Raw genomic sequence first — 23,480 nt, 5'->3', positions numbered from 1 at the left:
GCTGAGTCTTTCTCCTCGTTCTCGTCGGCGTCGCTGGTTGATTCCCCCTGTATCACCTCGTCAGGTGAGAGGAAGTCCTCTTCAGCGTCGGCCGCAGATCCCGCTTGGTGTTCGATGGCTTGGTCATCCGTGTCCATGGTGTCCGGGGCTAGTTCCGGGTCGTTGTCCGTTGGAAGTTGGGCCGTGGCGGCGCTACGCTTGGGCCGGGAGCTGACTGCCAGGGGTCCGCGCTCCGCTACGCCGTTAGGCTTAGCGTGACGGGCCGGCATGCTCGGGCGATGGTCTTATCTTCTTGGAAGAAGCCGGGTACACTTGTCAAAAAAGGGGGGTATCAGCGTGTTCCTGGTGTCTTCCTACACAAATCCTGTGAATTCCGTGGTGGTCACATTATTTTGACCGCTACTAGGCAAGATTATTGACGGAGCCGATGCGAACACGTCTGTACTCCTCGGCGCCACCTGGCGTCTCTCATAGTGGTGGAACTCGTCGCTTCTCTCACCCGAAAGGCAATGAGACGGGGGTTCTTCCATCCTGTGCTGCGTCGAAAGCCGAGTCGTCGAGAGTGGATAAGCTGCAATGTCATATACATATTGTTACGGATGTAGAATAGATTCATTTACGGTGAAACGGGTAGAGAAGACATGGGACGGTCCGAAAGAGCCGATCACCGCAAAACATTGTGCCGCTTCTTCTTTCTCTTCCACACTCCTCCGACGTGGCGTTACACCTTCCTCCGGGGCACACGAAGCTCACCGAGCGAATCAGGGTGCGCGTTGATGGTACGGTTTCAATCCTGCGACTTGCGCAACTTGCGCCTTGCGTGAACTGCTGTTATCAGCCGTCACTTTAGAGATAACATAGGCCACTTCACTCAAGCATTCAAGAATGACTAACAGGCCCGAATATTGTCGAGCAGCTTTTGGTAGAGCAGAAAGAAAGATGCGCATCATATAGCTTCATGCTTGACTGTGTTGAAGGTATATGTGATCCAGCGTAGGTGAAGGCATAGGCATCACAGTTATTATGATCCGCTGAAACATACACTGAAAGAATGTTGACGAGGGTACGATTGGTGCGCTTGGTTAGACCATTGGTTTGCGGCTGGTAAGGCGTGCAATGACGATATTGAGTTGCAAAAAGGCATGGCAACTCTTCCACGACGTCAGCGGTGAACTGCCGGCTGCGATTGCTTATCACCGCACGAGGAGATCCGTGGCGGAGGATAATCGAATACAGAAGAAACCCTAAAATATCGGATGCTGTAGCTCATTGTTTGTTTCAATATAACGTGTTTCAATATAATATATAATATAATTCAATATAATTGTTTAAATATAACGCGTTAAATAATTCACGCACACGATTATACAGTGGCAGCCGCGGGAACACTTGAGGAAGGGACCAAGTAAATGTATACCCACTTTCTCAAAAGGTGAAGCCGGTGGTCTAACCGGTTGCAGAGTTTCTGCAGGAGCTGCGGTCGGTTGTTTGTGGCGTTGGTAGACGTCGCAGCTGGCGACATGCTCCTTGGTTATCTTCCCCGATTGAGGCCAATAGAAACGTTGTCAGGGGTGGTGGAGCGTTCTAGCGAATCCAAGGTGACCGGATGTAAGGTCCTTGTGCATGACCCGACGCACAGCAAGGTGGAGGCATTTTGGGACGACGAGCAGTAGTGGAGCACCGTTGTTTCAATAATTCTTGTGGTAAACCAAACCGTCACGAATCACAAATGACATAGCTCGTTCAGATCTGTGGGTCGCATCAATAATCGGCTTTAGTGAAGGGTCGCGCTGTTATTCGTTCTTGAAGATGGCAAAGTCACGAAAGTCCGATGAGATTGTAGTTAAGTAGTCGTCGAAACTGTCATCATCAGTACCCTCCAACTGAGAGGGAAGACGAGACAAGCACTCGGCAACTGTGTGGCGTCGACTGGTCTTATAAGCAACGGAAAAGTCGTAGTCTTGAAGACGCAAGGCCCACCGAGCCAACCACCCAGCGGGGTCACGCAGTCCAACGAACCAGCAGAGAGAATGATGGTCGGTGACAATCTTGAAATGGTGGCCACACAGATAAGATCTGAACTTGTGGATGACGCAAACAACAGCAAGACATTCCAGTTCCGTGATTGTATGATTGCTCTATGTTTTCGTCAAAGTACGACTTGCGTACGCACCGAAGTGTTGGCGTCCGTCGTGAAACAGGACGAGCACAGCACCAACGCCCACACCACTTCATCAGAACGCATTTCGGTGAGCACCTTAGGATTGAAATGGCGGAAAAGTGGCCCAGAGGTGAGCAAAAACTACAGCTGCTGGAAAGTAGTCTCGCACTGAGCGAACCATATGTATAGAGTGTCCTTGCGGAGCAGGTCAGTCGGTGGACAAGCAAGCTGGGGCAAGTCTTTAATAAACCTGTAAAATATAAGAACAAAGGCCCATGAAACTTATGACGCCTTTCACTATCTTCGGCTGCTTAAAGTTGCGACCAGCCGAAATTTTTTTGGAATCTGGCCATATACCGTCCTTGTCGACGAGATATCCTTGCACAAGGGCAACGCTTAACGAAACGACACTTCCTAATAGTTTAAAACGAGGCCAGCCTGTTGAATGCAGTATAAAAGATTGCCGAGCCACTGATTGTGCGCGTGAAAGATCCAGCCGAAAATAATCACGTCATCTAAACAACACCTACAAACCTCCCATTTGAGACCATGGAGGATGGAGTCCATAGATTTCCGGTACGTTGCTGGGGCATTACATAACCAAATGGCATGATGTTGAACTCATAGAAACCGTCAAGCCCAACAAAAGTGGTCTTTTTTTGTCAGACGGGTGCATCGGTATCTGCCAGCACCCGGACCGGAGGTGAGCCGACGAACCACCGAAAATACGATGACGAGTGGAGGCAGTCAACAGCGTCGTCAATGCGTGGTAAGGGATACGCGTCTTTCCTTGTGACGGCATTTAGGCAGCGGTAGTTGATCCACGAGCTGTCTGTCTTTTTCAGTAGTATATCAGGAGCTGCCCAAGGACTGCAAGACTCTTGAATAATGCCTTTCTGCAGCATGTCGTCGACCTGTTCTGAGATCACATTTTTTTTTCCGAGGGAGATACGCGATAGGGTTTCTGACGTATCAGAGTCACTTGCCCTGTGTCGATTCGGTGGTGCACGCGGGATTCCGGCAACATCCGTGAACGCTCGCGTTGAATAAAATCAAATACTGACAGGAAGCAGGCGAGTACTTGTTGGAGTACGTCCTGCTCCGAAGACGACAACGACTTCTTCATCATACTTCCGCAAGTGATTCGAATAGTTGCGCAAGGGTCGACTGATGTCTGAAGACGCTGCAACCTTTCGTGCATCAGTCGTGGCTTGCTCCTCAAATGTTGCCCATTAAGGTCTGACTGGCAGGGAAGCAGGCTCCGTAGAAGCGTTCACTGTCCACAAGAAAGCGGGCCCGTCGATGGCTTGAAGAAAAGATCGAGGGACCAACACATTCTTCTTAATCACGTTGTTACGATCTCGCCCGAGAAGAGCGCTGCATGATCCCATCCGGACACGTGAAGAACTCCCGGGAACAAACATGGCTGTCCGACGAGGCAGTAACACATCTTTTGGCAGCTTAAACACATTGGCTTCATCGGTCTGCAAATCATCAAGTATGGCAATTGGCCCCTCCCCCCCCCCCCCAACGTGTTCCTTAATAAAATCTGTCCACTCCCACAGTCAAATGTAGCGCTGAATTCACGTAGGAAATCAATGCCTAAAATAAGATCATGAGTTGCATGGACCAATACAGTGAATTCGGCTCTAATGCTCCGTCCTCCGATCGCAACCAAAACCGAACAAACACCAACAAGGCGCAACATTTCACCTCCAACTGCACTACAAATTTCTTTGCGATCCCACACGAACATAACTTTTTGTCCGAAGTGGTGTTTGAAGCGAAGGCTCATAAGAGAAATAGCGGCACCCGTATCGACAAGATCGCTTGTATTTACACGCACACACAAACACACACACACACACGCACGCACGCACGCACGCACACATACTTACACACAACTTGTTCTTCAAGAAACAACAGCCGGAGGAAGTGGCGAGTCTTAGTGTCCTGCTACCGCACCTCCATCGGCCACAACAGCTAGTTTCCCAGCTGTTTCCCGACTACGGCGAGGGGATGGCGAACGGCACAGTCGGGTCAGCGGCAGTGTAAATCTGCGCTCGGAGACATAGGACCCAACGCGTGATTGGTACGGTCACTGTTGCCGCAGAGGATGGACTCCAAATGGCGCAGGCGCGTGTTCATGCAACTAGTTGTGTACGCCGACAAACGTGGCTCTCGCTGCTGGCGCCAGCGACAAAAGCGAGTAATATGTCCTCGCGAACCGCAGGCGTAGGAGGCGGGCAGGTCGCGGTTGAAACGGAATGGAGCAGGTACACGTGGCGCCAGATATGATTCCGCGGGAGCATGTCGTGGCATCGGGTATTCCGCAGGAACACGTCGTGGTGTTGGGTAGTACTCCGTATTGTCACGACGGACTGGTGAGAAGTGGTGGCGACTGAGATTCGTCGGCAGAGACCGAAAGCTTGGGCTATTTATATGTGGTTCTTCAGAAGGCGATCGGTGCTCGATGCGGTGTTCTTGCGACCAGGATGGTGGTTCGGAAATGCACTCGTCAAATGCGCACTGATAACCGGCGTCTACTCCCTGAAGTCAGGACCCGCCGTGGTTACTCAGTGGCTATGGTGTTGGGCTGCTGAGCACGAGGTCGCGGGATCGAATCCCGGCCACGAATCCCGGCGAAATGCGAAAACGCCCGTGTGCTTAGATTTAGGTGCACGTTAAAGAACCCCAGGTGGTCAAAATTTCCGGAGTCCTCCACTACGGCGTGCCTCATAATCAGAAAGTGGTTTTGGCACGTAAAACCCCAACTATTATATATATATTCCCTGAAGTCATGCTAGCTCTTCTTGAACCACTTGACGCACGATCGAGGCGATATCATCGCAGGCAGCGACGTCCATATTTGCAACTGTGGTGACGTTGTCCAAGCGCTCCAACTTCGGTAAGATTCTTCGGGTCTTCAGAGCTTCGGCCGTGCGACATTGATGCCTGAATTTGGACGGAGTGTCCAGGTTTTCTTTCGTTATTAAAATTGTGGACGTCTTCAGCGATGCCTTTGCAGATGTTATACTTTGTCTTCATCCGACATATTCGCGTTTACAACTCCGCATAGCTTCAATAATTCTTCTATATACGTTGTACACGTTTCACCAGGAAATTGGGCTTTGCGTGAAGAGGTGTGTTCCGCTTTCTTCCATTTGGAATTAGACTGAAGCAAAGTTTGGGTACGGGCTAGTTGGTGTTCTATGGTATGAAACGTCACTTACAGCGCATACGTAGAAGAGGGATAAACAAAGGACGACGAACACAGCGCTTGCGTTCGTTGGTCTCGTCTATGTATGCGCTGTAAGTGACGTTTCATACCATAGAATTACAGTCGCCAAAGCAGGCTTTCAATCCTTGCACAAAAGTATCCCAAGTGCTCAGCACGCGTTCATGATTGTCAAACCAAAGCAGTGTGTTACCGGCGAGAAAAAATGCAACGTTCACAAGCTGCGCTGACGCATGCCACCCGTTATGCCGGCCTACTCCTTCGTAGTGTCTCCGCCAGTCATCCACGTCTTCATCTTTTTACCTGATAGTATGGGTGGTTCCGGCGTCCAGTAGCTAGATTGCCTTGGACTCTGGCTGGCTTGAACGATGCCTTAGAAGGTGCTTGTTGACCGGCCTGCTTGGGCGTCGGCCATGCTTGTTGGCTCTGGCTGTAGTCCACCCACAGTGGATATTGTAGGACTGGGTTGTCCAGGGCGTCCAGTACACAGCACTTCCACCACTAGTTACCGATGTAGAATGGATATATTTACAGTGATAAGGGTATAGAGAAGACACGGGATGGTCTGAAACAGCCGATCATCCAAAAACCTCGCGCCGCTTCTTCTTTCTCTTTCACGCTCCTCCGATGCGGCGTTACAATATACGCATATACCTGTACGTATATTGGAAACTTTCGCTCACTAACGAACGGAAGGCTCCAGCACCGAATTTCATGCTACACGGAGCCCGCAACGCTACTTTGACTATTTTGGACAGTTTGGCCTTGCCGCCCTAAGTGTGCACATGCGCATGACTTCTTGTTATAGGGTGATTTCGTCTTCCCCCTTCCTTTTTTTTGAACAAGTACTTGATCATTTTTTCTTCGTCGCGCACATAAGCTACCTTGTCAATGTACATCGTATCGAAGAATAAGGTAACTTTCTCGCGTTTATCCAGATTTGTCTTAGCACTTGCCTACAATTGTCGTCTGACGTCCCGAACGCGCCGAAATATATACACCGATTGAAATATTTGTGTTTTTCTTCTTGCAGCCCTTTCTAAGAATAACGGACTTATTTCGCGAGTTCAAAAGCCTTGCGATAACTAGGCTGCTTTTGTTGGTTACCGACTTGCCTAATCTGTGAATTCGCTCTATATGTACAGTCAACAGCAAAAGCTTACGGAATGCGGTTTCCCGTTCGAATGTGAATTTCTGCACTGTTAAGACATGAGACTTCGTATTTAATGAATCACTGACGTAGTAGTTCTGGGGATGCCCGCAAGATGGAGCGAAGTAATTAATAAAGGGAAAAAATCATACATATGCTTCGTCTTGTAGATAAATTCGACTTCGCCCTGCCATCTGCTAGCGGCCTGATTACCTAAGATGGTAGAGCGGCTGCCCAGGAAAGGCGGTGATCCCGCGTTCGAGTCCCGTACCAGGAATGTGTGAGTGAGTGAAAAACTTTATCAGCTCTATGTTCGCTGGTCTTCTGTGGTCTTGAGATGGCTTCGTCCATCTTCTAGCACAACGGTCGGTTGCCCTTAGTCCAGGGCTCCGCTGGATGCTGCTGCCAGTTGTGCTCGCCCAATCAGACCTTTTTGGTCGGCATGGCGATCGCTGGAGAGCACTCCCTCCCATTGCTCCGAACTCGGGTTTGGTATAACGGGTACCACGCGTATCTTCTGGCATGCCCACGTTATGTGATACAGCGTGGGTGTTTCGTGGCACCAGGGGCATTTGTCATTGTATTGTGTGGGATAAATTTTGCTGAGTACGTTTAGGTTCGGGTACGAGCCCGTTTTTAGCTGCCTCCATGCGACAGAGTCCTCTCTGCTAAGGGAGTTGCGCGGTGGTGGATACCGCTTTCTGCAGCCCTTGCAGTAATTTAGTATCGCCGAATAGCCTTGGGGTACAGGTTCGGTCCCCCCGAGGTCGCCTACGTTGGATGCTCGGTAATAAGCGTACCCTCGAGGTATCCTGTCCGCCTCTTGGTTCCCTGCCACTCCCGTGTGTCCCGGCGTCCATACTATCGTATGCCTAATGAGTTCTTCTTTTGTTTGTCGTTGTGTTATGAGGTCTCCGGAGCGGAGTATGCAGAGCGCTCCATGCCCCATTCTGCCGCGTAGGTAGTTGCGGCACGCCGTTTTTGAGTCTGTAAGGATCGTTAGAGACTGTTTAGACCGACAGCCCTCCGCTGCCGCTAGAGCGACTGCCGCTTCTTCAGCCTCGACTATCATACAGCCTTGCAGTGACGCGCTGGTGATCTCTCCTAGTTTCGAATCAATCACTGTTGCCAGCGCGTTGCTGTTGCTCTGCCCCGCTGCTCTGGCGTATGTGGCTGCGTCCACATATAGCGTCATTTCTTGGGGTGCTAGTGTCTTTTGTGGTATTCAGCCCTCGCTTCTCTGCGTGCTTAGTGTACGTTGGGATCCATATTGCGGGGTATGGGTGCTGCATTTAGTGTGTTGCGATACTCGTCCGGAATTGTTTCGGTCCTCTGTATCTCTTGAAGTTGATCGGCGTAGCCTAGTTTCTTCAAGAGCTGCCTGCCAGATGGGGTCTGCTGTAGTCTGCGCTGTTGGGAGGCTAGTTGCGCCTCTTTCAATTCCTCGAAGGTGTAGTGTAATCCTAAGGCCAGGAGCTTTTCTGTTGAGGTGTTGTGGGGAAGGTGGAGTGCGGTTTTGTAGGCTTTGCGTAGAATCGCGTCCGCCTGTTGTACCTCACTTTTGATGACACTCCAGTATGGGAGGCTGTATGCCACTCGGCTGACGACTAGGCTTCTGACCAGCTTCAGTGTGTCCTCCTCTGGCATGCCGTGGCGTCTGTGTCAGACGCACGTTATCATGCGGACCACTTGTAGGGTGGATGCCTTGAGTAGGGTGAGGGTGTGGGTGCAGCGTTGGTTTGACTGTATCCACATCCCCAGAATTCTGATGAGCGTCTTTTCCGGTATAGGCTTCCCATCGAGGTAGACGCTGAGCTTTAACTCATCGCTGGTGGGGACTGTGCGGTTTTGCTTTCCTCTCCAAACTCTCAGGAGCTCGGACTTCTCAGTGGAGCAGGCTAGCCCTCTTGCTCTGACGCAGTCCTCTACGCAGATGGCTGCCTCTTGTAACTTCTCTTCTTTCTCTCTGAGCGAGCCTGTGTCAACCCAGATGGTGATGTCGTCGGCATACATGGCATGCTGTATGCCGTCAATTTCTTTTAACTGTTTTGCCAAGCCAATCATGGCAATGTTGAAAACCGTGGGGGAGATGACCGGCCCTTGAGGCGTCCCTTTTTTTTGGAGTAAGGAACTTCTCTGATCGGAGCTCTCCGAGGCCAATCGTTGCCATTCTGTTTGAAAGGAAGACTTTGACGTAGCCGTAGACTCTCCTGCCGCAGTTCAGGTCGTTCATGCCCGTGAGGATAGCCTCATGGCTTACATTGTCAAAAGCCCCCTTGATAGCCAATGCCATTATTATATTGTCCCCGCTCCTGGGGACGTTCCCGAGTACTTCTTGTTTGATTTGAAGGAGTACGTCTTGGGTCGATAATTTTGCTCTGAAGCCAAACATGTTTTGGGGATACAGTTCGTTGTCCTCCATGTACTGTTGTAGTCTCAACGTCACCACTTGTTCGTACAGTTTTCCCAGGCACGATGTGAGCGAGCTCGGTCTGAGGTTCTCAATGTGCAGTTTCTTGCCCGGTTTAGGAATCATCGCTACCTCCGCATGATTCCACTCCTCAGGGAAGGTCTCAGGTTCCCAGTGTTTGTTGAGAAAGTCGGTTAATTCTTCGACTAACTCTTCACTTAGGTTGCGGATGAGTGCGTTATTGATCTTGTCTGCACCCCCGGCCGTGTTCCTCGTTGTGTTTCGAATCGCTGCGTACACCTCGTCTCGCTAGATGGGTCTGTCCAGGTTAACGTTTTCTCTTTCTCGGTAGCGCTCTGCGTAAGCTGCTGGGTTTGTGTCATCGAAGAATTTAACGCGCACCTTCTCCAGGAGTTCCGAGTCTGGTCCCTCGAACTGGTGGATCAACCGGCATATGGTTTTGTTGTTTTCTGCCTTGGTCTTGGTCGTATCTATAAGAGCCTTGTGGATATGCCACGTCCTCGCTGTGTTGAATGTGCCGTTGAGGGAGTCGCTGAATTGCTGCCAATTTTGCCTTGCCAACTGCGCCGCGTACACCTCTGTTTTTGCTGTGACTTCTGTGGTCTTTATTTTTAGATTCCTGTTGTATTTTTGTTTCTTCCACCTATTGGTGAGCCCGCGTCTAGCTTCCGACAGCTTGAGCAGTCTGGCGTCTACCTCGGGTGTCTGCGACGTTCGCGCGATTTCTTTCGTGTACTTGCGCTGTTTTTCAATGAACATTTTTCCCCACTCTTCTATCGATTGGATCCCGCTTTCGGCGAGATTCCTATCGCATGCCTCTCGAAAAGTGCTCCAGTCCATAATTTTTGCCGATCCCAGCTGACACCTTAGCCTGTCCGAAGTTAATTGCCTCTTGAGTATGTAATGGTCACTACCCAGGTTCTCCAATAGGTTCTCCCACACTGCTTGTTCCGCTCCTCGTATGAACGTGAGGTCGGGGCAGGTGTGGGTACTAACGCTGTTTGCAATTCTGGTTGGAGTGTCTGGGTCTGTGAGGAGGTTGCAGTCGGTGTTCTCTGCTGCCTCCGCTAGCGTTTTGCCTTTTGGGTTTGCTGTTTGGTATCCCCAGCTTTTGTCCATGGCGTTAAAGTCTCCTAGGATGATTAGCCTGCTGCCTTTCGCTGGTTTGCGTGAGCCATGGAAAAGCACGTAGAATTTTGCCTTCCTCTGTTTCGGGGACTTTATGCATTTACAATTAATATACTGCCCCTCTTTCTTTTCTTCTTTGTGTACTGAAGGCACTGGGCAGTGGGCATGGTGCTGGTGTGCTGCTGCAAGAGAAGAAGACGACGAGAAGTGTTTGCTTCCCCGTTATGATATAGCGCCGACCTGCTTAAGCCTAGCGATACAACCTATAACTAGTGACCCTTTCTGTTAGGCGGACACCCCCGTTGCATTTGGTGGAGCTGCTGGGTTTCTCTTCGACATCCTGGAACTCCGCAGCGGAACGCTACCACCAGCTGTTGCAATGGACGAACCGGGACCGTCCCAGGCTGCTGCTCCCGTACCCCCCGCCATTGTCTGTTCTGGCGTCATCCGGCAGCGCGATCCGGCTACATTTAGCGGCATAGACGACCACGACGTGGAAGACTGGCTCACCGAATATGACCGTGTAAGCGCCTATAATAAGTGGGACAACCGCGCCAAGCTCACAAATCACTTGACTGTCAGTCACTTGACTGACGCGGCAAACCTATGGTTCCGCAATCATGAAGCCGATTTTACCACCTGGTCGGCTTTCACGGCAACTTTGGCAGAGGTCTTCGGCCGTCCCGCCATTCGCCGGCTTCGCGCTGGGCAGCGCTTGCGTGGTGGAGCTCAACGCCAGGAGGAGGCCTTCACCAGTTATATTGGAGACGTTCTCTTGCTATGCAAGCGCGTCAACTCATCTATGCACGAAGCTGACAAGATCAAGCACGTCATGAAAGGCATCGATGACCATGCCTTCCAGACACTCGTCGCGAAGAGCCCGCGGACGATTGCCGATGTTACACAGCTCTGTCAGCAGTACGACGAGCTGCGCAAGCAGCGTGCATCAACTCGCGCTGCTCAGCCGGACACCACGGATCTATCTCCGTTGGATTTCGGCCGCGACGCTGCCGACATCTCTGCTTTAATGCCGGAGATAAAGCAGTTCATTCGTCAGGAATTGGCACGCCAACTCTCTCTGGCGAAGAGCACACCCGAGCCGCCGACAACCTTGGCTCCTTCGCTTCGCCAAGTCATTAAGACCCAAGTTGCCGCGGCGCTGCCATGTGCCCCTCCTCCGCAACCTGCAGCTGGACCGCTAACTTACGCTGACGTTGTCGCCCGGCCTTACGCTCCTCCGGCTCCTGATGCCTGCCGGGCCACTGGCACCTTCCATGTGCCGCCGCCACCTTCACGCCCAATGGTCGTCCCTTACTCGGCCGCTGGAGCCCCTGTCGTCAACCCGTGGCGTACATCTGACGACCGGCCAATATGCTATTTCTGCCATTTTCCGGGCCACGTAGCACGATTCTGCCGCCGTCTCAGCCCCCGTTTACCTGACAGTGGGGGCGCCTCAAGCTACAGGCCTGCTCGACTTCCGCGTCAGGACCCATCTAGCCTTCTTCTGGACTCATCTTACAGTCGCCTCCCTTGCGATGCACGCCGGTCAGCTTCCCCACGTCGCCGATCTATTTCCCCAATGGTTCACCGACCCAACCCAGCCCGAGAGGAAAACTAACAGTCGCAGTTCCAGAGTCAAGAACTGCGTTTACGTCGAACATTTCAAGGCCTCATTCTAACCAGGGGAACGAAATTGAACTGTCCGTAGACGGCGTCACCGTACACGCACTTATCGCCGTTTCTATTATTAGTGAGAAGCTTTGCCGCAATTTGAACAAAGTGACCATTCCCCTTACCTCTCTGTCTCTGCGTACGGCAACCTCGCATCGCATTCAGCCTTCAGCGTCGTGCACAGCCCGGGTTGTCATTCAAAGCGTTATGTATGTTATAGAATTTGTCGTCCTACTTCGTTCCTCACACGACGTTATTCTTGGATGGAATTTCCTATCTGTCAATCAAGCTCTTACCGACTGCGCTCGTGCCGAACTTACGTTGTCAGTGCCATGCTTCGACCCTGACGACCATTCTTCCCCTAAAGTTGTTGCCGCCTCTGACATTGATATCGCACCTTTCAACGCCGCTCTCGTTCCTGTTTCATGTACCTCTGCTGCGAACTCACCTGTTCTGTTTACACCGTCGGCCACTTGTGCGCGCCGCCGGAACTTTCTGCTTCCGTTTGCTGTCGTCACGTTTTGCGACGGTTCTGCTGCCCTTTACGTCTGCAATCCGTCCGCCTGCCCATCATCCCTACTCCGTGGCGAGTGCCGGGGTACCGCTGAAGCTTTCGATACCGTTCTCTCTGCCACCATGTTTCATCACAATAATAATAATAATAATAATAATAATAATAATAATAATAATAATAATAATAATAATAATAATAATAATAATAATAATAATAATAATAATAATAATAATCAGCGTGGTTACGCCCACTGCAGGGCAAAGGCCTCTCCCATACTTCTCCAACAACCCCGGTCATGTACTAATTGTGGCCATGCCGTCCCTGCAAACTTCTTCATCTCATCAGCCAACCTAACTTTCTGCCGCCCCCTGCTACGCTTCCCTTCCCTTGGGATCAAGTCCGTAACCCTTAATGACCATCGGTTATCTTCCCTCCTCCTTAGATGCCCTGCCCATGCGCATTTCTTTTTCTTGATTTCAATTAAGATGTCATTACCTCGCGTTTGTTCCTTCACCCAATCTGCTCTTGTCCATTAACGTTACACCTATCATTCTTCTTTCCATAGCTCGTGCGTCGTCCTCAATTTGAGTAGAACGCTTTTCGTAAGCCTCCAGGTTTCTGCCCCGTAGGTGAGTACTGGTAAGACACAGCTGTTATATACTTTTCTCTTGAGAGATAATCGCAACCTGCTGTTCATGATCTGAGAATGCCTGCCAAAGGCACCCCAGCCCATTCTTATTCTTCTGATTATTTCCGTCTCATGAACCGGATCCGCCGTCACTACCTGCCCTAAGTAGATGTATTCCCTTACGACTTCCAGTGCCTCGCTGCCTACTGTAAATTGCTGTTCTCATCCGAGACTGTTAAGCATTACTTTAGTTTTCTGCAGATTAATTTTTAGACCCACTCTTCTGCTTTGCCTCTCGAGGTCAGTGAGCATGCATTGCAATTGGTACCCTGAGTTACTAAGAAAGGCAATATCATCAGCGAATCGCAAGTTACTAAGGTATTCTCCATTAACTTTTATCCCGAATTCTTCCCAATCCAGGTCTCTGAATACCTCCTGTAAACACGCTGTGAATAGCATTGGTGATATTGTATCTCCCTGCCTGACGCCTTTCTTTATTAGGATTTTGTTGCTTACTTTGTGGAGGACTACGGTGGCTGCGGAGCCGCTATATATATCTTTCAGTATTTTTACATACGGCTCGTCTACACCCTGATTCCGTAATGCCTCCATGACTGCTGAGGTTTCGACAGAATCAAACGCTTTCTCGTAATCAATAAAAGCTATATATAAGGGTTGGTTATATTCCGCACATTTCTCTATCACCTGATTGATAGTGTGAATATGATCTATTGTTGAGTAGCCTTTACGGAATCCTGGTCCTTTGCTTGACAGAAGTCTAGGGTGTTCCTGATTCTACTTGCGATTACCTTAGTAAATTGTTTGTAGGCAATGGACAGTAAGCTGATCGGTCTATAATTTTTCAAGTCTTTGGCGTCCCCTATGGATTAGGATTATGTTAGCGTTCTTCCAAGATTCCGGTACACTCAAGGTCATGAGGCATTGCATATACATGGTGGCCAGTTTCTCTAGAACAATCTTTGCATATTTCCCAAAGCTTTCTTTACTTCTTCCGGCGTTACCATTGGGATTTCGAATTCCTCTAGACTATTTTCTCTTCCATTATCGTCGTGGGTGCCACTGGTACTGTATAAATCTCCATTGAACTCCTCAGCCACTTGAACTATCTCATTCATATTAGTAATGATATTGCCGGCTTTGTCTCTTAAGGCATACATCTGATTCTTGGCAATTCCTAGTTTCTTCTTCACTGTTTTTAGGCTTCCTCCGTTCCTGAGAGCATGTTCAATTCTATCCATATTATACTTCCTTATGTCAGCTGTCTTACGCTTGTTGATTAACTTCGAAAGATCTGCCAGTTCTATTCTAGCTGCAGGGTTAGATGCTTTCATACATTGTCGTTTCTTGATCAGATTTTTAGTCTCCGGCGATAGTTTGCTGGTATCCTGCCTAACGGAGTTACTACCGACTTCCATTGCACACTCCTTAATGATGCCCACAAGATTGTCGTTCATTGCTTCAACACTAAGGTCCTCTTCCTGAGTTAAAGCCGAATACCTGTTCTGTAGCTTGATCTGGAATTCCTCTATTTTTCCTCATACCACTAACTCATTAATCTGCTTCTTATGTTCCAGTTTCTTCCGTTCCCTCCTCAGGTCTAGGCTAATTCCAGTTCTTACCATCCTGTGGTCACTGCAGCGCACCTTGCCGAGCACGTCCACATCTTGTATGATGCCAGGGTTAGCGCAGAGTATGAAGTCTATTTCATTTCTAGTCTCGCCGTTCGGGCTCCTCCACGTCCACTTTCGGCTATCCCGCTTGCCGAAGAAGGTATTCATTATCCTCATATTATTCTGTTCCGCAAACTCTACTAATAACTCTCCCCTGGTATTCCTAGTGCCTATGCCATATTCCACCACTGCCTTGTCTCCAGCCTGCTTCTTGCCTACCTTGGCATTAAGGTCGCCCATTAGTATAGTGTATTTAGTTTTCACTCTACCCATCGCCGATTCCACGTCTTCATAGAAGCTTTCGACTTCCTGGTCATCATGACTGGATGTAGGGGCGTAGACTTGTACAATCTTTATTTTGTACCTCGTATTAAGTTTCACAACAAGACCTGCCACCCTCTCGTTAATGCTATAGAATTCCTGTATGTTACCAGCTATTTCCTTATTAATCAGGAATCCGACTCCTAGTTCTCGTCTCTCTGCTAAGCCCCGGTAACACAGTACATGCCCGCTTTTTAGCACTGTATATGCTTCTTTTGTCCTCCCAACCTCACTGAGCCCTATTATATCCCACTTACTACCCTCTAATTCCTCCAATAACACTGCTAGACTCGCCTCGCTAGATAGCGTTCTAACGTTAAACGTTGCCAGGTTCAGATTCCAATGGCGGCCTGTCCGGATAGTTTAGTAATGCGGCATCACTTCCGCTTTGTTCCGTCACTAATCCCACCGCAACTGATGCCCCTGTAGACGTCTTCGCTCGTGCCGTTCACGCAGAACTCACACCTGCGCAGCAAACAGAAATCATCAAGCTCCTCCAACGTTTTCGTTCCTCATTTGACATTGACCAAGCACCCTTGGGTCGAGCGTCCGCAGTCGTTCACCGTATCGGCACCGGTCTACAAACACCATTGCGCCAGCGTCCCTATCGTGTGTCGGCTGCTGAACGCGTATCATGGACCAGCCCTCTAACAGTCCCTGGGCATCTCCGGTTGTCCTCGTTAAAAAAAAAGATGGCTCCATTCGGTTCTGCGTCGACTATCGCCGCCTTAACCGAATAACGCGCAAAGATGTCTATCCTCTGCCGCGCATCGACGATGCCTTGGACTGTCTGCAGGGAGCGGAATTCTTTTCGTCGCTGGATTGGCGCTCCGGGTACTGGCAAGTGCCAGTGGCAGAGGCCGATCGTCAAAAGACAGCCTTCGTAACGCCTGATGGGCTATATGAATTTACTGTCATGCCGTTCGGCCTCTGCAACGCGCCTGCCACTTTCGAGCGAATGATGGACACCATTCTTCGACGGCTGAAGTGGAAACGTGCCTCTGTTATTTAGATGACATTGTAGTTTTTTCAACCGGCTTTGCGTCGCACCTCAACCGCCTCGAGCTAGTACTTGCGTGCCTCTCCACTCCACGACTGCAACTAAATTTGAGGAAATGCCACTTCGGCGCTCGTACGCTTACTATTCTCAGCCATGTAGTTTAAAAACACGGCATCCTTCCGGACCCCGCAAAACTTAGCGCCGTATCCGAGTTCCCTAAATCAACCACCATGAAAGAGCTTCGCAGCTTCATCGGCCTGTGCTCATATTTCCGACGCTTCGTCCGTAACATTGCCTCTATCAGTGCCCCCTTGACGCAGCTTCTCACCGGCAGTTCTGACCTATCAGCCTGGTCCTCAGCGTGCGACGAGGCATTCCAAGAACTACAACGCGTTCTCACCTCGCCTCCAGTACTGCGACACTTCGATCCCTCTGCTCCAACTGAGATCCATACGGACGCTAGTGGTGTCGGGCTCGGCGCTGTTCTTGCACAACGCAAGGATGGCTTCGAAGAGTACGTCGTCGCGTATGCCAGCCGCACCCTTACCAAAGCCGAGGCGAACTACTCGGTTACTGAAAAGGAATGTCTGGCCATCATTTTGGCTATCGGCAAATTTCGCCCTTATGTGTACGGGCGTTCATTTGGCATCGTGACCTACCATCATGCCCTATGCTGGTTATCTTCACTAAAAGATCCAACTGGTCGGCTTGCCCGTTGGGCATTGCACCTACAAGAGTACGACATCCGCGTTGTTTATCGGTCCGGCCGAAAGCATTCAGACGCAGACGCTCTATCCCGGTCACCCCTGCCCTCTGGTCCTTTCCACTCGTCTATTTCTACCTGCGGTGCCTTCGCCCTCAACATTTCCGACATGTCATCAGAGCAGCGCAAAGACCCATGGATCTCTTCGCTTATTGACTTCCTGTCCAGCCAGTCGCCAGCACCAATCTCTCGGACGCTTCGCCGCCAAACCACGCACTTCATCATTCGGGATAACCTGCTGTACCGCCACAACTACGATTACAGCGGCCGTTAGTGGTTGCTTGGTATGCCCCACACCTCCGCTGCGACATCTGCGCCACGTTCCAAGACGACCGACAATGCGGCCACGCTGCTGTATTAAAGACATACTCTCGCCTCCAGCTTCGGTACTACTGGCGCGGTATGTACCGTTTCGTTCGCCAGTACGTCCGGTTATGCCACTTATGCCAAGGACGCAAGACGCCACCTCAACATGCCACCGGCCCCTTGCAACCTTTACCATGCCCCGCGCGTGCGTTCGACCGCGTCGGCATTGATATATACGGTGCGCTTCCCAACACTGCAAGCAACAACCGCTGGGTTATTGTTGCTATCGACCGCCTCACGCGGTATGCTGAATCTTCAGCCCCTAGCCTCGGCCACAGCAAAAGACGTCGCTAGTTTTATCCTTCAAAATCTGATTTTACGCCATGGAGCACCTCGAGAATTACTGAGCGACCGCGGTCGCGTTTTCCTCTCTGCCGTCCTTTCAGCATTGCTAAAGGTGCGTCGCATCATTCACCGCTCTACCACAGCATATCATCCGCAAACTAATGGGATGACAGAACGTTTCAACCGCACCCTTGGTGACATGATGACCATATATGCTTCATCTGACCACTCGAATTGGGATCGCATTCTACCTTTCGTCACCTACGCTTACAATACCGCCACGCAAAGCACCACTTGGTTCTTTCCTTTCTTTCTCCTTGATGGACACGAACCTTCATACACTATGGACACGATTCTACATTACCGGCCAGATGCCTCGGAGTGGACTACTGTTTCTAGAGCGGCTGCTTACGCCGAAGAATGTCGCCAACTCACTCGTTCGTTGACATCCCAAGACCAGTGGCGCCAAAAGCTTCGCCACGATTCATCCACTACGGCTACGTGCTTTGCGCCTGGCTCGCTAGTCTGGTTGTGGTTGCCCTCTACTCCTCCAGGCCCTTCCTCCAAGCCGCTCTCCAAGTACCATGGTCCTTATCGGGTACTGAAACAAACATCCGCGGTCAACTACCTCATCGAGCCACTCGAAACGCCTTCCGACCAGCGTCGTCGGGGCCAGCAAATTGTCCACGTCTCCCTGCTCAAGCAGTGCCATGACCACCCTGTGTTCTCCTGTCCTTAAGTCGCCAGGATGCCTACTCTTCTGGTGGGGAGTGATTGTACTGAAGGCACTGGGCAGTGAGCAATGTGCTGGTGTGCTGGTACAAGAGAAGAAGACGACGAGAAGTGTTTGCTTCGCCGTTACGATATAGTGCCGACCTGTTTAAGCCTAGCGCTGCAACTGTGAGGCTTGGGCTGAACGCAGGAAGACGCGCATAGTAGGTTAACGGTTTAATGCGGGTTAAGGTTACATTTTACACACCGACTGATCACTCCAGCGGCAATGGCTTGACTGACTCGCCCATCGCGGGCAAACAGCAAAAACAAGCGAGGCGCCCGGAAACGGAAGCAGGACAAGGTAGGTGACGATGTCGGTGCGGCTACTTGTTGCGCAGGTCACATTGCGCCATCTGTAGCAGCCCACACCAACTGGGCCAAGCACCATCACGTCACTCACATTCCACCCCCGTCTGGATGACCAAGTCCCTTGGTCTAATTTGCCGTCCATATAGTCACTCAAGCACGAAGTCTCGCAAGTGACGGGGAAGGTGGCGCACACGCTGTTGGCGCTGAGGCTGTGTTTGGTGGATGGCAGTTTCATCATCAGGGACTGTAGTGGCGGATGTTTCCCCCTTCAAGGCTGGACGAAAGGTGTGCCACAGGAGATGACGGAGGCACATACAACTTAATTTGCGAAACATGCACAGTTCTTGGCTGGTTAAGCAGGCGAGCTGTCATTCCTGACACACGCAAAGCCTTGAATGTGGATGCAGTCAACTGCTCAATGAGATGGTAGAGCCCTCTGAAGCGCGGTGCCATTTTCCCGTGAGGCGCTGGCGCTTGACGTTTGATCCATACTAGGTCACCTACTGTTAAGCTATGAGAGCGATGGGTACTATCATAGTGGCGTTTGCGGGTGGCTTGAGCTGCTTCTGAATTGGCAGATGCCTCTGAACGTTGCGCTGTTACATCAAGGACGCGCTCAACAAGGCCGGTTTGTTGGAGCGACCGTTGTTGCTGGAGAGGAACCTTAGGCACGTAGCTGAAGGGTAACTGGAATGGCGAAAAAGTGGTGCTAGAATTCACCGAAGTGTTAACCGCAAAGGCTGCTTCATGGAGCTTTGCAGGCCATGATAAAGGTTCCAAAGCACATATTTTCCGTAATACTGTAAGTAATGTTCCATTGCTTCGTTCAACGAGGCCATTCCCTTCAGGTCGGTAGGCTGTTGAATAGTGCAGCTCAACGTTATGTAAATGCATGAACCGCTTGAACTCTGTCGACTCAAAGGCCGACCCATGGTCTGAGAGACAGTGGTCAGGGGCACCATAGCAATAAAATACTTTATGCAAACTCTGAATAACTTCGCGTGCCGAGGTTGACGGAACGGCTCCTGGAGCAATAAAGCGAGTTGCAAAATCAATCACGTTCAGTATGTACCGTGATGAGTTGCTGGGAGGCATAGTTATGTGGTCGATAGCAATGCTCGAGAAAGGAACATCTGAAATTGGCATTTTGCCAAGAAAACCAACATTTCTTGAGGTTGGACGGTTATACTGCTGGCAGCATTGGCAGGATGACACGTAGCTCTTGACTGCCTTTTCCATATCTGGCCGCCAGTAGCGGTCTTGCACTTTGTGTAAAGTCCGCTTGACGTCGAAGTGACCTGCACCATCATGTAGTGCCTGGAGAATGGTGGGACGCAATGACAATGGCGCTACAACAGCATATGTTCCTGAAGGTGTCCGATGGTATAGCACGTTGTCGATCAGGTTGAAATCGGCCCGGGCATCTCCATTAGCAAGGCTTTGAACAATTGCACTGCATTCGGGGTCTTTTTCTTGAGCGGTAACCAGCGCTTCAGCGGAGTGCGTGACTGCACACGAAAGTCTAGAGAAATGCTCAGCTACAACATTCTGCCGTCCAGGCAAATGTCTGACCGAGAAGTCAAATTCAAGCAAGTACATGAGCATGGAAGTAAATCTGCGAGATGGTTTCACACACTTCGTCAAGCAAGCAACAGTCCAGTTATCTGTAACTAGGACGAACTTGATTCCGATTAGATACTGACGAAATTTCACTGTTATTGCCCAATGTACTGCGATGCCTTCCCACACGCTATTGTGAAGCTTGCGTTCGTCTAGCGTCAGGGATCGGCTAGCATAGGCAATAACACGTTCTTTGCCATCCTGAAATTGTGACAACACTGCTCCTATGGCTTCACCAGAAGCATCGGTGGTTACTGTTGTTGCTGCATATTGATTGAAATGAGCAAGTAGTGGTGGCTTTGTAAGGGCTGAGCGATTATCTTGGAAGGCACTTTCGCATTCTGGGGACCACCGAAGCGTGGACGACTTGACAAGGGCTTGAAGAGGGGCTACCACTTTAGCGAAGCCCTTGATGAATCGACGGTAAAAGCTGGCTGTCTGTATCCAGGAAAGGACTTCCTTTTGGTTTCGGGGAGTTGCGATACGGTACATGGCAGCTGCTCTTTCTGTATCCGGGTGATGGCCTTCGCTTGAAATGATGAATCCAAGAAATTTCATGCAAGCGAGACCGAAGGAAAATTTCTCAAGTAAGGCCTTAAGTACACTGGTATGCAGCAACTGGAGGGCCTCTTCCATCAAGTCTGCAAATGTGGCGAATGACTCTGCACAGATAAGGATGTCATCGAGATATACTCGTATGCCGCATTTATCCGGGCGAGGCTGAAGGTCTTGGAATACCAGTTGCATGGCTCGCTGAAATGTGGACAGTGCATTCTTTAATCCGAATGGCATTCGGGTCCACATGTAAGTTCCATGGTGGGTGATAAATGCGGTTTTCTCATAGTCCTGGGGTCTCAGGCTGACTTGCCAGTAGGCGCACTTAATGTCCATTGTGGCGAAGTAGGCGCAGCCAGCGATGTCCTGAATGATGTCATCCACCAGAGGTAGGGGGTGCACAACCTTGATCGTACGTTCATTAGGTGGAATGTAATTCACACACAAGCGTTTCTTTCCACAGCGAGACACCACAACGACTGGGAATGCCCACGGGCCAGATGCAGGGAGGATATTTTGAGCAAGAAGCTTTTTAATTTGCCTTTCGAGGAATTGCCTGTCTTCTGGCGTATATCTGTAAGGGCTCCGGCTGTACGGCACAGTATTGGGCAGCAAATCAATGCGATGTTGAGTGTTACTAAAATGTCCAATGTCATCTTCATGGCGAGAAAAGACTGCATTGTTCTTGGCCGGTATGTCAGCCATGACAGACGGCTGTTCAGGGGAGAGCTGGCTGCCTAGGCTGGCTGGTGGGAGTTCGGGGTGGATGGTCACAGGCACCGTAGTGCAGACTTGTAGTGTGGCAGTGCTGCTTTCCAGCGGCACTCTCTTCGCAGCCAAAACTTGCCAGGGAGGCTCTTCTGGCGAAGGTAAGGGTTCTCGTTGTAGACAGTCTTGTGACGTTGCTTCTGCCGGCGCAAAAAGTTTTGAGCGGGCTAAAATGACGGCACTGGCCATTCGCGGGACCAGACGCTGAGTGGCTAGAAGCGTTACACCCGTGGCTGCATGTTGTAGCTGAGTGGGCTCTGGTGGCTGGAATATCAAGCGCGCTCGCGCTGCCAAAACCAGTCTTCACCCAGAATAAGGGGTAGGACGTTGTTCTCCAAAACTGCTGCCTCAACCACACCAGTGATAGGGCCAATAGTTATTTTAAGGAGGGCGGACCCAACTGGTAGCGCTGTACCACCTCCAACGACGGCAAGAGGGAAATTAGTCCATGGCAAGATCATTGCGGAAGGTAGGATGGCTTTAGAAATCAATGTCACGTTTGAGCCAGAGTCCGGATATGCTTCGTGTTCACCGACTCCTGCAATGGCCGGCGTGAAAAATGGACATTGATGTTGGGAGCCTTCAAGTTTTTCAGGCATACTGTGAAAAGCCCGTGGCTGTTGGACATCAGGGATGGTTCACGGTGGTGCCCTGTTACTACGCGAGGGACATGCCGACGCCAAATGCCCTAACTCTTTGCACTTGTAACAGGTTGCTTGTGCGATGTCTTGGCCGCTCCGGAATGCTGGAGCCCCATACTGTGCAGAAATGGCTTCGTATCTTCGTTCCTGTTGTTCCTTGGGCAACTCGGAAATGCGCTGTCTTGGCTGTACTGTTGTAGCTGTTGGCGGAGCTGGTGGCTGGAAGTTATATTGCTGACGTCCTAAATTGCCACTTTGAGATGAACGAGGGGGTGGCTTCTGTGGAAGCAGCGGCTGCTTTACGCTTGCCCTGTCATGGGCACGTTGAGTGCACTTGTCTAGGCTTGTGCACGTGGACATGAAGTCACGCACAGTTAACGGCCAATTAGTGGCGATGACCGCAATGACATGTGGTTCTTGAAGACCTTGTAGTAGGTAATCAATCTTCTGGGCGTCGGTAAGGGTAACGGGGCAGCTTTCAACCACACGCAGCTTTGCGTAAGCGTACTCTTGTAGGCTCTCGCCTGGGCCCGGTCTGATCTTTATTACGCGTTCCTGCCATTCGATGAGGGTGAGCTGCGATGAAAATGTTTCCTTCAGGGCGGCGCTCCATGTTTCCCAGGTTGAATGGTGATTTCCAAAAGCGAGGTGCCAATTACGAGCTGTGCCTTTCAGTTTACTTGCGGCAATGAGACAGGTGGTGGCGTCGTCCCATGCGGCAAGCTTATGTACCCGGCGGACGTCATTGAGCCAGACATTAACATTTTGTGCTGGAGACTGATCAAAGTAAGCAATCGATGACGACAGGTCTGGCAGTGTGGTAACTGTAGTCGAAGGGCGTAGCAGCTGTTGAAACAGAAGTGCCAGACTTTCGAGCGTCGCGGTATCGAGGGTAAAACCTGAGTTGCCGGCGGTACCCGCCCTCTCCACGCTTGACCGTGGCGTTGCCTCAGGACGTTGGTGAATGTCGGCTTCAAGGCGCTGAATGAGCTCTTCCTTAGAGCCGGTGCTCTCTAACTCGCGTCGGGCCAATTCATCGCGGATAAGGTCGACTCCGAGCCGCGACATGGTCGTTGAGTCAATCTCCTCCCAAATAATTCCTGGCATGATGCACCGCAAAGCGAGGCTCGGCGCACGGGAGACTAGGTGAGTGAGCGTTAAGCCACAGGTTATGCGCGGGATTCAAGTTAGTTCCGGGCTAGTTGTGCACATTCACGGCACTCTTCAGCTGACGGCCGTGCTTTTCTTCTGATGCGGAGTAAACACAGACGAGCGGTAAAATGGCAGAAGTATCTTCAGGAATGAGCCTTCGGCGGCGTGAGGGCGCGAGTACAATGACGAATGCGGCTGAAGAGGCGTACTGACCGTCGTTCTTGCGCTGCCGTGGCTGAATGGCTTGGCAGAGGTTCGGCGTCGACTGCGCCAGATGTGAGGCTTGGGCTGAACGCAGGAAGACTCGCATAGTA

The 23,480-nt window shown here is 50.8% G+C and overlaps 1 protein-coding gene across 1 annotated transcript; it reads right to left on the bottom strand.

Annotated features, from left to right (window-relative positions):
- Positions 1 to 22,011: 22,011 nt before the first annotated feature.
- LOC142578525 (uncharacterized) lies at positions 22,012 to 23,121 on the bottom strand. Its single transcript, XM_075687903.1, has one exon. It carries the CDS (start codon positions 23,119 to 23,121, stop codon positions 22,012 to 22,014), a length of 1,110 nt encoding a protein of 369 aa, XP_075544018.1.
- Positions 23,122 to 23,480: the final 359 nt, after the last annotated feature.

Source organism: Dermacentor variabilis, chromosome 4, assembly GCF_050947875.1.
Source record: "Dermacentor variabilis isolate Ectoservices chromosome 4, ASM5094787v1, whole genome shotgun sequence".
In the NCBI taxonomy this organism is placed as follows: domain Eukaryota; kingdom Metazoa; phylum Arthropoda; class Arachnida; order Ixodida; family Ixodidae; genus Dermacentor; species Dermacentor variabilis.
This window is presented reverse-complemented; position numbering and strand designations above follow the sequence as displayed.

What these genes read in the sequence shown, in the direction of transcription:
- LOC142578525 (XM_075687903.1), bottom strand. Translation starts at nt 23,121, where the DNA reads ATGCCAGGAATTATTTGGGAGGAGATTGACTCAACGACCATGTCGCGG.